Source organism: Procambarus clarkii, chromosome 35 (genome assembly GCF_040958095.1).
Source record: "Procambarus clarkii isolate CNS0578487 chromosome 35, FALCON_Pclarkii_2.0, whole genome shotgun sequence".
Lineage (NCBI taxonomy): Eukaryota > Metazoa > Arthropoda > Malacostraca > Decapoda > Cambaridae > Procambarus > Procambarus clarkii.
The window spans coordinates 36,300,456-36,312,688 of record NC_091184.1 but is presented as its reverse complement, the minus strand read 5'-3'; the positions used below and the strand labels follow the sequence as shown (position 1 = coordinate 36,312,688).

The 12,233-nt window shown below is 49.3% G+C and overlaps 1 protein-coding gene across 5 annotated transcripts in view; it reads right to left on the bottom strand.

The window, feature by feature from the left end:
- Nucleotides 1–12,233, bottom strand: part of LOC123768546 (uncharacterized) — a 50,801-nt gene that overhangs the window by 28,507 nt on the left and 10,061 nt on the right. For all 5 annotated transcript variants that reach the window (XM_069336343.1, XM_069336340.1, XM_069336342.1 and 2 more), the window contains 2 exons: nt 8,872–8,967; nt 6,033–6,238 (listed from right to left, as the gene is read on the bottom strand). In XM_069336343.1, the coding sequence (XP_069192444.1) occupies nt 6,033–6,238; nt 8,872–8,967 (302 nt within the window). The remainder of the gene's footprint in view (nt 1–6,032; nt 6,239–8,871; nt 8,968–12,233) is intronic.

Here is a 12,233-nt window from a genome sequence, read left to right as displayed (position 1 = left end):
CTCCCCCCTCCCCGGGAGGGGGAAGGGGGAGCCCCAGACCCCCCGCGCCGGCTACCCACACCTCAGTTCTTGAGGCTGGATGTCAAAAACGCGAAAAACCGCCGACCGGAGGGAGGGAGGGATGCCGGGGAGCCTCCGGGACTCACCCAGAAAATGGCGTTTCATTACATTCAACGCTGGTTTTCTGGGGGGAGCCCCGTCGGCTCCCCGGAGCTAACTACCCACAGACAGAAAAGAGGGACTTACCCGGGAGGCGGTCGTCGCTCACCCCTCAACTCGAAGCCGAGACAACTGGCTGCAACCGCCGATCACAAAACATGATGCACCCCCGGCCAGACCAACCAAGCATCAACCACCCATGGACCCCTCCGGAATGCAGCAGTCTCATTCTTCGCCAGAAAAGAAGGAGACGGCTGCAAACGAACAAAACTATCACCACGACCAAAAGAGCAGAAACCCCTGCGCCGGAGGAGAGCATGAAGCTCCCCTACCCGACCCCCAGAGGCCAAAGCCAACAAGAAAAGTGCCTTGGAAAAACAATCCTGGACCGAAGGGGCCACAACGAAACGAGGAGATGAAAGGAAAGCGAGCACTCTGTCCAAAGACCAGGACGGCTCAGGCGACGCATGAGCAGGCCGGAGGTGAAACAATGCACGAGACAGCTTGCGAAACGGCGCAGACGTAACATCGATACCGAAAGCAAGCTGAAGCGGCTCCGCCAGCGCCGCACGATACGAAGCGACAGTGTTAGGCATAAGATGACGGTCCTCAAACAACCACGAGAGGAAGGACAAGACCACCCGAACAGACAAGGAGCTAACACGACGAAGACGCAAAAAGAAACGGAAGGACCGCCAGGAAAACTGCATACTGCCGCCGAGAAGAAGCCCTCAGGTGGGACACCAACAAGGAGGCCACCTGATCACCATAGAGATGATGATAGACTCGAGTCAAAAAAACCATACGCGAAGACTCGAGGAGAAGATCGAACCAGCTACGTGACGTACCGGCCCGATCTGCTGAAAGAGGCGGAGCCGCGGGAAAAACCCTCGGGTTCGGACACCGAGCAACCAGCGCCTGAAACCAAGGCTGGGCCGGCCACCAAGGGGCCAGAAGAACAACTCTCCCCCGGGAAGTCTCTAAGCGAGTCAGGACCTGGAGCAACAGCCGAACCGGGGGAAAGAGATACTGGAACCCCCACCTCGTCCAGTCGAGCCGAAAGGCATCGACCCCGACGGCCTCGCAATCGGGGAAGGGCGCCGCATAAACGGGAAGACGCCTCGACCACGCCGACGCGAAGAGGTCCACCTCGGGGCGCCCGAACGTCTGGCAAAGCCAAAGGAAAGACTCGTCGTCGACCGTCCACTCCGTGGAGAGAGGAACGAAGCGAGACAGGGCATCGGCCAAGACGTTGGACACGCCCCGTACGTGAACCGCCAGGAGAGCCAAACCCCGAGAACTCAGCAGACGAGTCACCCGAAGCGACCAACCCCAAAGAGACAAGGACCGCATCGAACCCCCGCGGTTCAGGCAATGAACCACCGGAGAGCAGTCCGAATGGAGCCGAATCGTCGATCCGCGGGCCACCCGAATCCTCCCCAGAGCAAACCACACTGCCGCGAACTCCCGCACCGTACTGTGAGCTCGACGGAAGGACGGATCCCAACGCCCCTGGCCGGCCTGGTGAGCACTGGTCACAAAACCCCAGCCGAGACGACGCATCCGTGTACACATCGAGCGAGGGCTCGGGTAGGCGCCAAGGCACTGAACCCCGAAAAACCCGAAGAGGAAACCGGTGACGCAGCAACCGACGCAAGTCCCCCGGGGGTCGAACTCTGCGATCGCGAGAGAGGCGGAAGGGGGAACCCCGAAGGAACCAGAACAGCCGTCGAAGCCAAACCCGACCCGGCGGGTAGACCACCATCGCGAAGTTCAGGCTCCCGCACAGCCCCTCGAGCAACCGCCGGGTGACCCGAGGGCCCTCCAGAAACAGACGAAGGCGGGACTGCAGCCGCAGGAGAGACTCCGGAGGGAGAGACAAGGAGGCGGTTCGAGAGTCCCACACGAGACCCAGCCATGTCCGAACCTGAGAGGGAACCAGATGGGACTTCCTCCAGTTCACCAAGAACCCGAACCCGGCGAGCTGGGAAAGAACCAAATCCCTGGCTAGCAAGCAAGCTGACTGGCTGGGAGCCCAAACCAGCCAGTCGTCGAGGTAGGCCAACACTCGAACACCTAGGAGACGCAAACGAGCCACCACAACCCGTGTAAGGCGTGTGAACACGCGAGGTGCCAGGTTCAACCCGAACGGGAGACAACGAAAGCGGTAACTCAGACGCCCCACTACAAAACCGAGCCAGTCCCTGAACCGCGGATGAATCGGGACATGCCAATAAGCGTCCCAGAGGTCCAGGGACACCATCCAAGCTCCCGGCTCCAAGAGGAGCCGAACCTGAGACAGCGTAGTCATCCGAAAGGAGGGGCAATGAACCCAGGGGTTCAGACGGGACAAGTCCAGAATGAACCGCAGGTCCGCGCAGTCCCGTTTCGGAACCGGAAACAGACGGGAAACCCATCTGAGGGACGACGTCGTTTCGACGACGCCCAAGCGTACCCACTCCAAGATGACTCGACAGAGCGCAGGGGAAGAAGCCTGCCCTGCCAGCCCCGACCCCCCAAAGCGGGGAGGGGCCACCCAACGCCACCGCAGGCCGCGAGACACGACCCGAAAGGCCCACGAATCGTGGGACCAGGCGCGGGCGAACAGCGCAAGCCGCGCTCCCCATCGCCCCGTCAAAGGGGCAAACCACGAAAGGGCCGGCGACCCCTACGAGACCCAGAACCCCGCACAGCGCGAACACCGCGCCGACCAGACGAGGGAGGATCCGCAGGAGGAGCCAACCCCAAACCTGACACCAGAGGCCTACCACGACGAGAGGAACCCCGAGCCCTGGCACGACCTTTCCGGGAAGACCCACCCCGGGACCCCCGGAAAACCAACAAGTCCGACATCGGACGACAAGCCGCCGACGCAGCCTGAATAAACTGCGCCACGGCCGACTCCCCAAACAGGAGAGGACAAAAAGGTGAAGAACGCCTATGAGCCAGAGCCCAAGCAGATCCCATGGAGGAACCCAGCACCGCCTGCCGACACGCGAGACGGGAAGCATAGAACAGGGAAACCGCATCCCGCAAAATCGGCGTGAACAGCTTCAACAAGGCAGCCGACAAACGCGCAGCCGAGGACAAGGTGCCGGACCCCGGGACGGACCCAAGCGTCCCCACATCCTCCACGAGCCAATCCGAAGACAGCTCCAGGAGGGAAAAGAACCGCAAGGCCGAACACAAAAGGCCCCGAGCGCGCAAGTCCTCCGCCACGAGCGCCGCCGAAAGGGAGGGAACCTGCACATGGAGCTGAATAACGCCCACATCGCGGGGAAGGGCAGGGGCAAACAAGCACTCATTCAGGTACTCAAGTTCACCCTCCAGGAAAACCTGAAGCACCGTGGAAGCTTCCCGCCACTCCAGCGCGCGGGAACGACAGAAGGAATGCCAGGAATCCAGACCAAACAAGGGGCAGTCTGCTAGCCAGGACGACTCCGGAACCTCGTAACGGAGCCAGAAAGGGAACGAAGTCCCAAGCCTGAACGAGGACGGATCCATTTCCGAGGCATAATCCGGGTCACGCAGGAGGTAAGCTGCAAAGGCCGCTCGCACCACACCAGGTTGGATGCGATAAGCCGAAAACCTCCGGAAGGACGGAACCGACGTACCCGGGGGAACACGGAACCGTACCCGGGGAGGGGCCTACACCAAATCCAACTCGTACGCAGAGGGGGGGAAAGAAAACCCCACTCCTTGTAACAATAAGCCCCGCTCAGTGGGAAGAAAAACCCAGGCGGGGTCCAGTGGGGCCCAAGGCCCCCAAGTCAGCCCCTCCCCAGCCTCGAGGTCCGTCACCACAGGACCCGAGGCCGAGTCCTCTCCCCAAGCCCCGACCCCACAAGACAAGGACGGAGCAGCCGGAAACGCTGGAGGAAGAGGGGCCCACTGGTCAGACCCTGAAGCTTCGGCCGGGAGACAAGACTCGAATGCCTCTGCCGCCCCCCCGGAAGGGGCAACCCCCGAAGCTGCCCGAGTCTCGAGATCAAGTAACCCCTGCTCCGACCCCGAAACCCTCAGACGCTTCGGGGCCAGAAGCAGGGGCGGGGGACCAAAACGAACAGAAGGGGAAGGACGAGGAGGTGCGGACTGAACCAGGATCGAAGCGACCCCCACCCCCAAGTCCGGGTCTCGAAAAGCAAAGAGGGGCAGCCCCGGGGCATCCGGGGAAGCAACCAACCGAGCGCGTTGCAACAGACGAAACCTAGACTGCAACGCACGTGCCGCCTGTACCCGAATAGAATCAGAGGATTGGGTAAATTGAGTCACAAGCAAGCAGCAACACTCACAGGACTCAGGGTCGAAAGTATCACCGACCCAAAAGGCAGCGTGGCAGAGGCAAAAACAATGAGGGTCACCCTGAGACAAGGGGACCGAGCAACCCTCAAACTCGCACACAGCGAGTGGGGACTCCGGGGTCACATCCATCGGACCCACGCGCCCCCTAGGGGATTCCCAGGGTCCTGAGCGTTTACTTTAAGAGGACTCGCGCTCAGGTAGTCCCAGGCAGGGTGCTGCAAACCGGCGCCCAAAACTACCAAGCAAACTTCTAAAGCTGAACCCCAGGGACGTGTACACTCACGGGGACCTAGCAGGGGGCGCCACCGATGAGAACAGTGGAAGGGCAAAAACAAACTGAATAAAATGACAGAACCCCCCACCAGGCAAAAACAAAAAGAAAAACAAAACCCCGCAAGAGGACAGCGAACCCCAAGGAACAGAGCCGGCCGCGATGTCGGGAAATACAAGCTGAGCAGCACCCTGCGCCCCTACCAGTGCAAACTGCCTCTTACCTGCCGGTAACAAGGGAGAACAGAACACCCAAGAGCCCAACAGGCGGCCGAAAAACCGAAAGGTAAAACGGACCAGCAGAGGCAAACCCCGAGGAGCCTGTGGAAGGTGGCCCCAAGCCCCAAGGGCAGTACTTACAGGGCACCTAGGGAAGGCAGCCCTAGGCGCATGCAGCCCGAGTACTGAAGATAACTCCTGGCTCTCGCACCCACAAAACTAACACCACACGCAAAGCACAGTGCAGTAGCGACACCGGAGCCAGAGCACACGACCATCGCCTATAGCATCAGCCTCAAGAACTGAGGTGTGGGTAGCCGGCGCGGGGGGTCTGGGGCTCCCCCTTCCCCCTCCCGGGGAGGGGGGAGCTGCGCAGACAGCGGCGCGGCAGTGTGTGACGTCACACTAGTTTGCTTGTTTTCGGTTGGGGAGTTCTATCCACTAGTTCGGTTTTAGGTAGCAATTTTAACCAGAATAGGGGTTTGTTTTGGGGCGCTTACCTTTCTGGGTGCCTGTTCCGGTCGATGGCAGACATAGAATGCTTCCACTAACACGGGGGCTTCTATAGGCCATTGCTCCCCTTGCCTCTCTGAGGGGGCCCGGTTCTGGCCGTGGTCCCCGGTAGGCCTAAGAACTCCATACACATGACTGATGCCAAAGTCTGACATTAGCATATCAGCCTGGGATAGCTCCGGGGAGCCGACGGGGCTCCCCCCAGAAAACAAAAAGCACAACTCTCTGAGCGCCTAAAGGCGCTTTGCGCAGTGCAGTGGTTAAGTTACTGTAAAGGTTATATAAATCCAAAGATATTTTAATAAACTTGACATAAAATAAAAGGCAAAGGAAAGGAAAAGCTAGACAAATTTAATACAGCATCTTACGAAAGTGGAAGTGCTGGACTGATCTGCTGCAATATCTTTAGAACTAAGAATCTTACACGTTCCATTTGCTAGATATTGTACCTGGTTAATGAATACAGCACTGCACATTGCAATACAGTATTTGAAGAAATGAACAAACTGTGGGTGTCATTTTATAAATAGCAAAATAAAGGCAATATAAAATGAATCAAATCTACTCACTTTTTATCCATTTGTGTCTGGTTAACAAAATTATGAAGACTAAAGAACGACTTGGTGAGAAGGTCCACATTTAGCTCTTCAGCCAAACTTGTATATGTTGGTGTCAGTTCTGAGCCAGCCACTAGTACGAAATCCAAGTAGGATGTAAACATACTTGTGACCTCCCATTTATCATTTTTTGTACTGTGTGGTGCACTCTCCAGGATCTGGGACACAATGATACATTATATACCATGCTGCATTTATCAAAGAATAAATTATGAAACAATGATAAATGATTAATAATTGCAAATGAATCTACCATACCTGTATTTTATTTACATCTTGGAATAATGAAAATTATTTGTAATGAATTTATTGTACAGTATATTACAGTATATTGTGTAGATATAAGTCAGCAGCTGAGCATTTAGGCCATCAAAGCATGTTATTATTTGAAAATATGACTAAAATAAGTGAAATCAACTTGAGAGATGAAACAAAAAAGAGAAAAAAGTTTATACAAATTTTACAATGACCTTATCATCTTTTCCTTTTGAAACTGGGTATATTAAGTTTGTAGCCTCAGGCTGTAGTATTAAGAGGAAGCAATAAATCAAAGTCAAATATACTGTACAACAAAATTTATACACCAAGGAAAACTTTTTCAAGTAAAACTTAAACACAAACATCCATTAGAAATGTTCTTATGACCCTTACAAATGTAATTCTCTCATTACATATGCAAGTGTAACCTATAGGTGTTCTCACTGCCTTAAGTTGACCATCTCCAGATATTTAAGTTACTGACTGTCACAATGCACAAAAAATCAAGTGTTGCCTGTAATGAAATGCCACTTTCTGGGAAGACCTTGGTGGCTATCTGTACCTAGCCGCACTGAGATAGCTCCACACAGTAACAGTAAGGGGCAAGAAATCAGTCTGGCGAACGGTAACAAGTAGAGTACCTCAAAAATCGGAACTGGGACCATTTCTATTTTTAATACACATGAAAGACATGCCTATAGGAGTCAAGTCCTATATGTCAATGTTTGCAGATGACGCGAAATTAATGAGACAAGTTGTATTCACCTAGTTGTGTTTGTGGGGGTTGAGCTCTGCTCTTTCAGCCCGCCTCTTAGCTGTCACTCAATCAACTGAATTTACTTTCCCCCCACACATACCCACACACACCAGTGTGTGGGTGTGTGTATCTCACATACCCTTTGGTGGTGACCAAAGAGCCAGAGCTCAACCACCATAAGCACAACTAGGTGAGTACACAAACACACACATCCCCAGGAAGCAGCCCATAGCAGCTGTCTAACTCCCAGGTACCTATTTACTGCTAGGTGAACAGGAACATCAGGGTGAAAGAAACTCTGCCCATTTGTTTCTGCATACACCGGGGATCGAACCCGGAACCTCAGGACTACAAGTGCCGAGCGCTGTCCACTAAGCTATCAGGCGACTGGTCTAACAAAAGTCGTAAACAATTTCTGTAAACAAATTCAATTTCGCCATCATTCGCCATATTTAAAAGCAATTTTGAAGTTAGAAAGTATAGCAAAATCCCCTCACACAATGTTCTTTATTTGATCCTCAGGTGATAGTTTTCTATCTAGAACCATCCCTAGATCTCTTTATCAGAATTCTTTAAAGATTTCTCACATAATATATTGGTTGTGTGGGGTCTATGTTCTCCTATTCCACATTCCATAACATGGCATTTATTCACATTAAATTCCATTTGCCAAGTGCTGCTCCATATACTTATTTTGTCTAGGTCATCTTGAAGGGCATGACAATCATCTAAGTTTCTTATCCTTCCTATTATCTTAGCATCATCAGCAAACATGTTCATATAATTCTGTATTCCCACTGGTAGATCGTTTATGTAAACAATGAACATTACCGGTGCAAGAACTGAACCCTGTGGTACTCCACTCGTGACATTCCTCCAATCCGATATCTTGCCTCTGATTACGGTCATTTTTCTGTCAGTTAGGAAATTTTTCATCCATGTTAGAAGCTTACCTGTCACCCCTCCAATATGTTCCAGTTTCCAGAACAACCTCTTATGGGGAACTCTGCCGCTTTGAAACGCTACGCTTTGAAACTACTGACGGTCTTGGCCTCCACCACCTTCTCACCTAACTTGTTCCAACCATCTACCACTCTGTTTGAGAAAGTGAATTTTCTTATATTTCTTCAGCATCTGTGTTTAGCTAGTTTAAATCTAAAACCTCTTGTTCTTAAAGTTCCAGGTCTCAGGAAATCTTCCCTATCGATTTTATCAATTTCTGTTACTATTTTGTATGCAGTGATCATATCACCTTTTTCTTCTGTCTGAGTTTTGGCATATTTAATGCCTCTAACCTCTCCTCGTAGCTCTTGCCCTTCAGTTCTGGGAGCCACTTAGTAGCATGTCTTTGCACCTTTTCCAGTTTGCTGATGTGCTTCTTAAGATATGGGCACCACACAACCGCTGCTGTGTGTGTGTGTGTGTGTGCACGCGTGTGCGTGTGCATGTGTATTTTGTGTGAGTGTGCGACCAAGACGGAGATTCGCTGAACCGAGGTTGCACTGCCTCCCTTTATTTCCATGCTACAGTATTTCCACACAAATATGACACCTCATTAATAAACCTCTCAAATTACATTTAGAAAGTAATTCTTCTGACTATTTAACAAATGTGATCCTAGATATAATTCAGAATTCAGTACAAGTCTAATAGGTTGAATAAAAGAGTGGAAATAAACTGTCAGCATGTTGCCTACTACATCCTACATAGATTGTGCTACCTTTGAAATAAATGGTTCTCTAAGTAAGGGCTAAAAGTTACATTAGCACTACTTACAAGGCGTATAATAGTATGATCCGACTTTAAGCGATCTTTGTCCTTCCTCCCTCGCCTTATATGCTCAATGTAGGCTTTTCTGCACAAAAACATCATCTGGTGGAAAATCAAAGTATTGTAAACTTAATTGATTTAATTCTTGAAAAAGATATAAATACTGTACAGTAATATTGTTCAAAGGAATTATGTTAAGAACAAGCAACAAAGGGTTATCAACATTACAAATGCATGTGCAGCTCTGCAAAACCTGGAAAATAAATGATTCTAATATATTACAATACAGGGCACTCCACAGCTTGCCTGGGCCTTAGGGAAATTTACCTATTGCCACCATCTCTTGAGTACAACCATTGTGATGGGATCCCTGGATTTGAAAGTTCTCGTAATCCATCCGATTATTTTTTGGCCGACGCAATATTTGCTTGGTTATGCTCCCTAAACGTTAGATCGTCGGACATCATTATTCCCAAATCCTTGACATGCTGTTTTTCTACTATGGGAAGATTCGATTGTGTTTTGTACCCTGTATTATGTTTCAGATCCTCATTTTTGCCGTACCTGAGTACCTGAAATTTATCACTGTTAAACATCATGTTATTTTCTGCTGCCCAATCGAAAACTTTGTTGACATCTGCTTGTAGTTTTTCAATGTCTTCAGCAGAGGTAATTTTCATGCTGATTTTTGTGTCATCTGCAAAGGACGATACGAAGCTGTGACGTGTATTTTTGTCTAAATCTGATATGAGAATAAGGAACAGTAATGGTGCAAGGACTGTACCTTGATGTACAGAGCTTTTAACATCGCTTGAACTCTATTTTATTTGATTGACTGTTACTCTTTGTGTTCTGTTCGACAGGAAATTGAGTATCCAGCATCCTACTTTTCCAGTTATTCCCATTGACCTCATTTTGTGAGCTATCACCCCATGGTCACATTTGTCGAACGCCTTTGCAAAGTCTGTGTATACAACATCTTCATTTTGCTTTTCTTCTAGGGCTTCTGTGATTTTGTCATAGTGGTTGAGTAACTGTGACAGACAGGATCTTCCCGCTCTAAATCCATGTTGTCCTGGGTTGTGCAATTCATTGTTTTCCATAAAACTAAAAATTTGATTCCTAATCACTCTTTCAAACACTTTTATTATGTGTGATGTTAGTGCAACTGGCCTATAATTTTTTGTCAAGACTTTATTCCCCCCCCCCCTTGTGCAACGGAGCTATATCTGCAGATTTAAGTGCAGCTGGTATCTCCCCTGTATCCAGGCTCTTTCTCCATATTACGCTGAGTGCTCTCAGTACTGGTTCTTTATATTTCTTTATGAATATTGAATTCCATGAGTCAGGCCCAGGAGCTGAGTGCATAGGCATTTTGTCAATTTCTCTTTCAAAGTCTTCCGAGTTTGTGGTAATATTCGTTATATTATCTGCAGCTTGAATGTCATTCATAAAGAAGCTGTCTGGGTCATCAACTTTCATGTTTATTGGTGTGCTAAACATAGCCTCATACTGGCTTCTTAGAATTTCACTAATCTCTTTGTTGTCCTTTATGTACGTACCTTCATTTGTAATTAATGGTCCAATATTGGTCGAGGTTTTTGATTTTGATTTTGCATATGTGAAAAAATATTTCAGATTTTTCTTTGTCTCTTGTAAAGCTTTCTGTTCCAATTCCATTTCCTCAGACTCATATGATCGCTTCAACAGTGCCATCAGTGACTTCACCACACTACCTGAGAAACCATGTTGGTCGTTACCGGGAATGTCTGTATCGCTAGCAGAATACAGAATCATGTGTAAGACGTATCCTGTTTCACAGTCACAAAGAACAAAGAATTTCAATCCAAATCTGTTTTATTTGGAGGGCATATACTGCTTGAAGGCAACATGTCCTTTGAAAAGCACAAGGGATTCGTCAATCACCAGCTTCTGTGCTGGTACGTAAAAATCTCTGAACTTTCCAATCACTTCATTCATATAGTGCCTGACTCGCCAAAGTCTATCATCTTCTGTCTGGTCCTCATTACTTGCAAAATGAAGACACCTGAGGAGTATCTGAAACATGTCTCGGGACATATATTTCCAAAGAAAGGTGTTGGAATAGTCTGGTCTTTGCTCCAATAATCTGTGATAGTGTGTTTGACACAATGCTTCATCAACATACATATTGCTAAAAATACATACATTTCACCTACAGTGGTGTTTTTCCAACTCTGCAATTGTGAATATTCTGTCAGCTCTTTTCCAATGAGATGAGCCTCATAAAGGTCCATTTGGTGAACAATATATTCCATGAGTGGCTCATCATAGAATGCTGTAAAATAATCCATTTCACACATGTCCTCTCCAGTATCAGGGAAAAGCTCTGTAATCCCAACGTCTTTATTGTCAAAGGCAGGAATTAGAGGAATAAAATCGTCACCATCACTCCACACAAGTACACCTGGTGTCCTGCGAGACGCAACAGGGGCACGACGAGTTCCTCATGTGGTACCAACCGGGGTTCCTCATGTGGTACCATGTGGTGGTGCTTGGGTGGGCGAAACGCTGCTGACGCGACAATTTCTCGCCCGGTAACACCACTGGTACTGGCAACAGGCTCGGTAACACTATGCTCTGAATCCACTTCACTAAAACCAGAAAATGAGCCACCTTCCTCTGACTCATCGCCCAAAATATCCTCATACTCTAAATAAGCACAGGAACTGTGTGGTCGTGGGTGAATTGGAGTAGACACTGGGTGAGGAGGCACGGGTGAGCGTGTAGGCCTCACCATGGGAGGAGGCTGTATCTCATTTTCACTGTCTGTGTTACTATCATCGGTCAATTGTGTGTAGTCCTTATCATTGTCAGAGACATCAAAATCACTTTCTTCACCATCAGAAAATAATTCACTGGTTATTTGCTCTTGGGTAAGTGATTGCGTGGTGCATGCCCGGGAGGCGTTCGGCCATGTGCTCGCCATGGTGACCACTGGGTAACTGGGGTCTCCCATGCGTTGGTAGTGTGAGCTGGATTTTTTTACAAAATGGCGACTGTTTACTATAGCCCCTGGGCAGTGTATGGGGTTCCCTCTACCCTGTTGGCCACTCAAATCTTGCGCGGTACTCCATCACGTCATATGACGTGATGCGCAATTTATAGCAAGTTACTCAACCCGTCGTATGACGTGTTGCGCAGTTTAAGGGTTAATCGAGCGAAAGCCCGTCAATCGAGACAAATTTTCTGCCAGTGGCTCGGTCGTTACTCGAAATGCTCGTAACTGGAGTCGCTCGTCATTCGAGGTTCCACTGTATATACTGTACTGTATATATTATATACATTATATAATTTCAATAAAAAATAAAATGAACAACTACTAATTC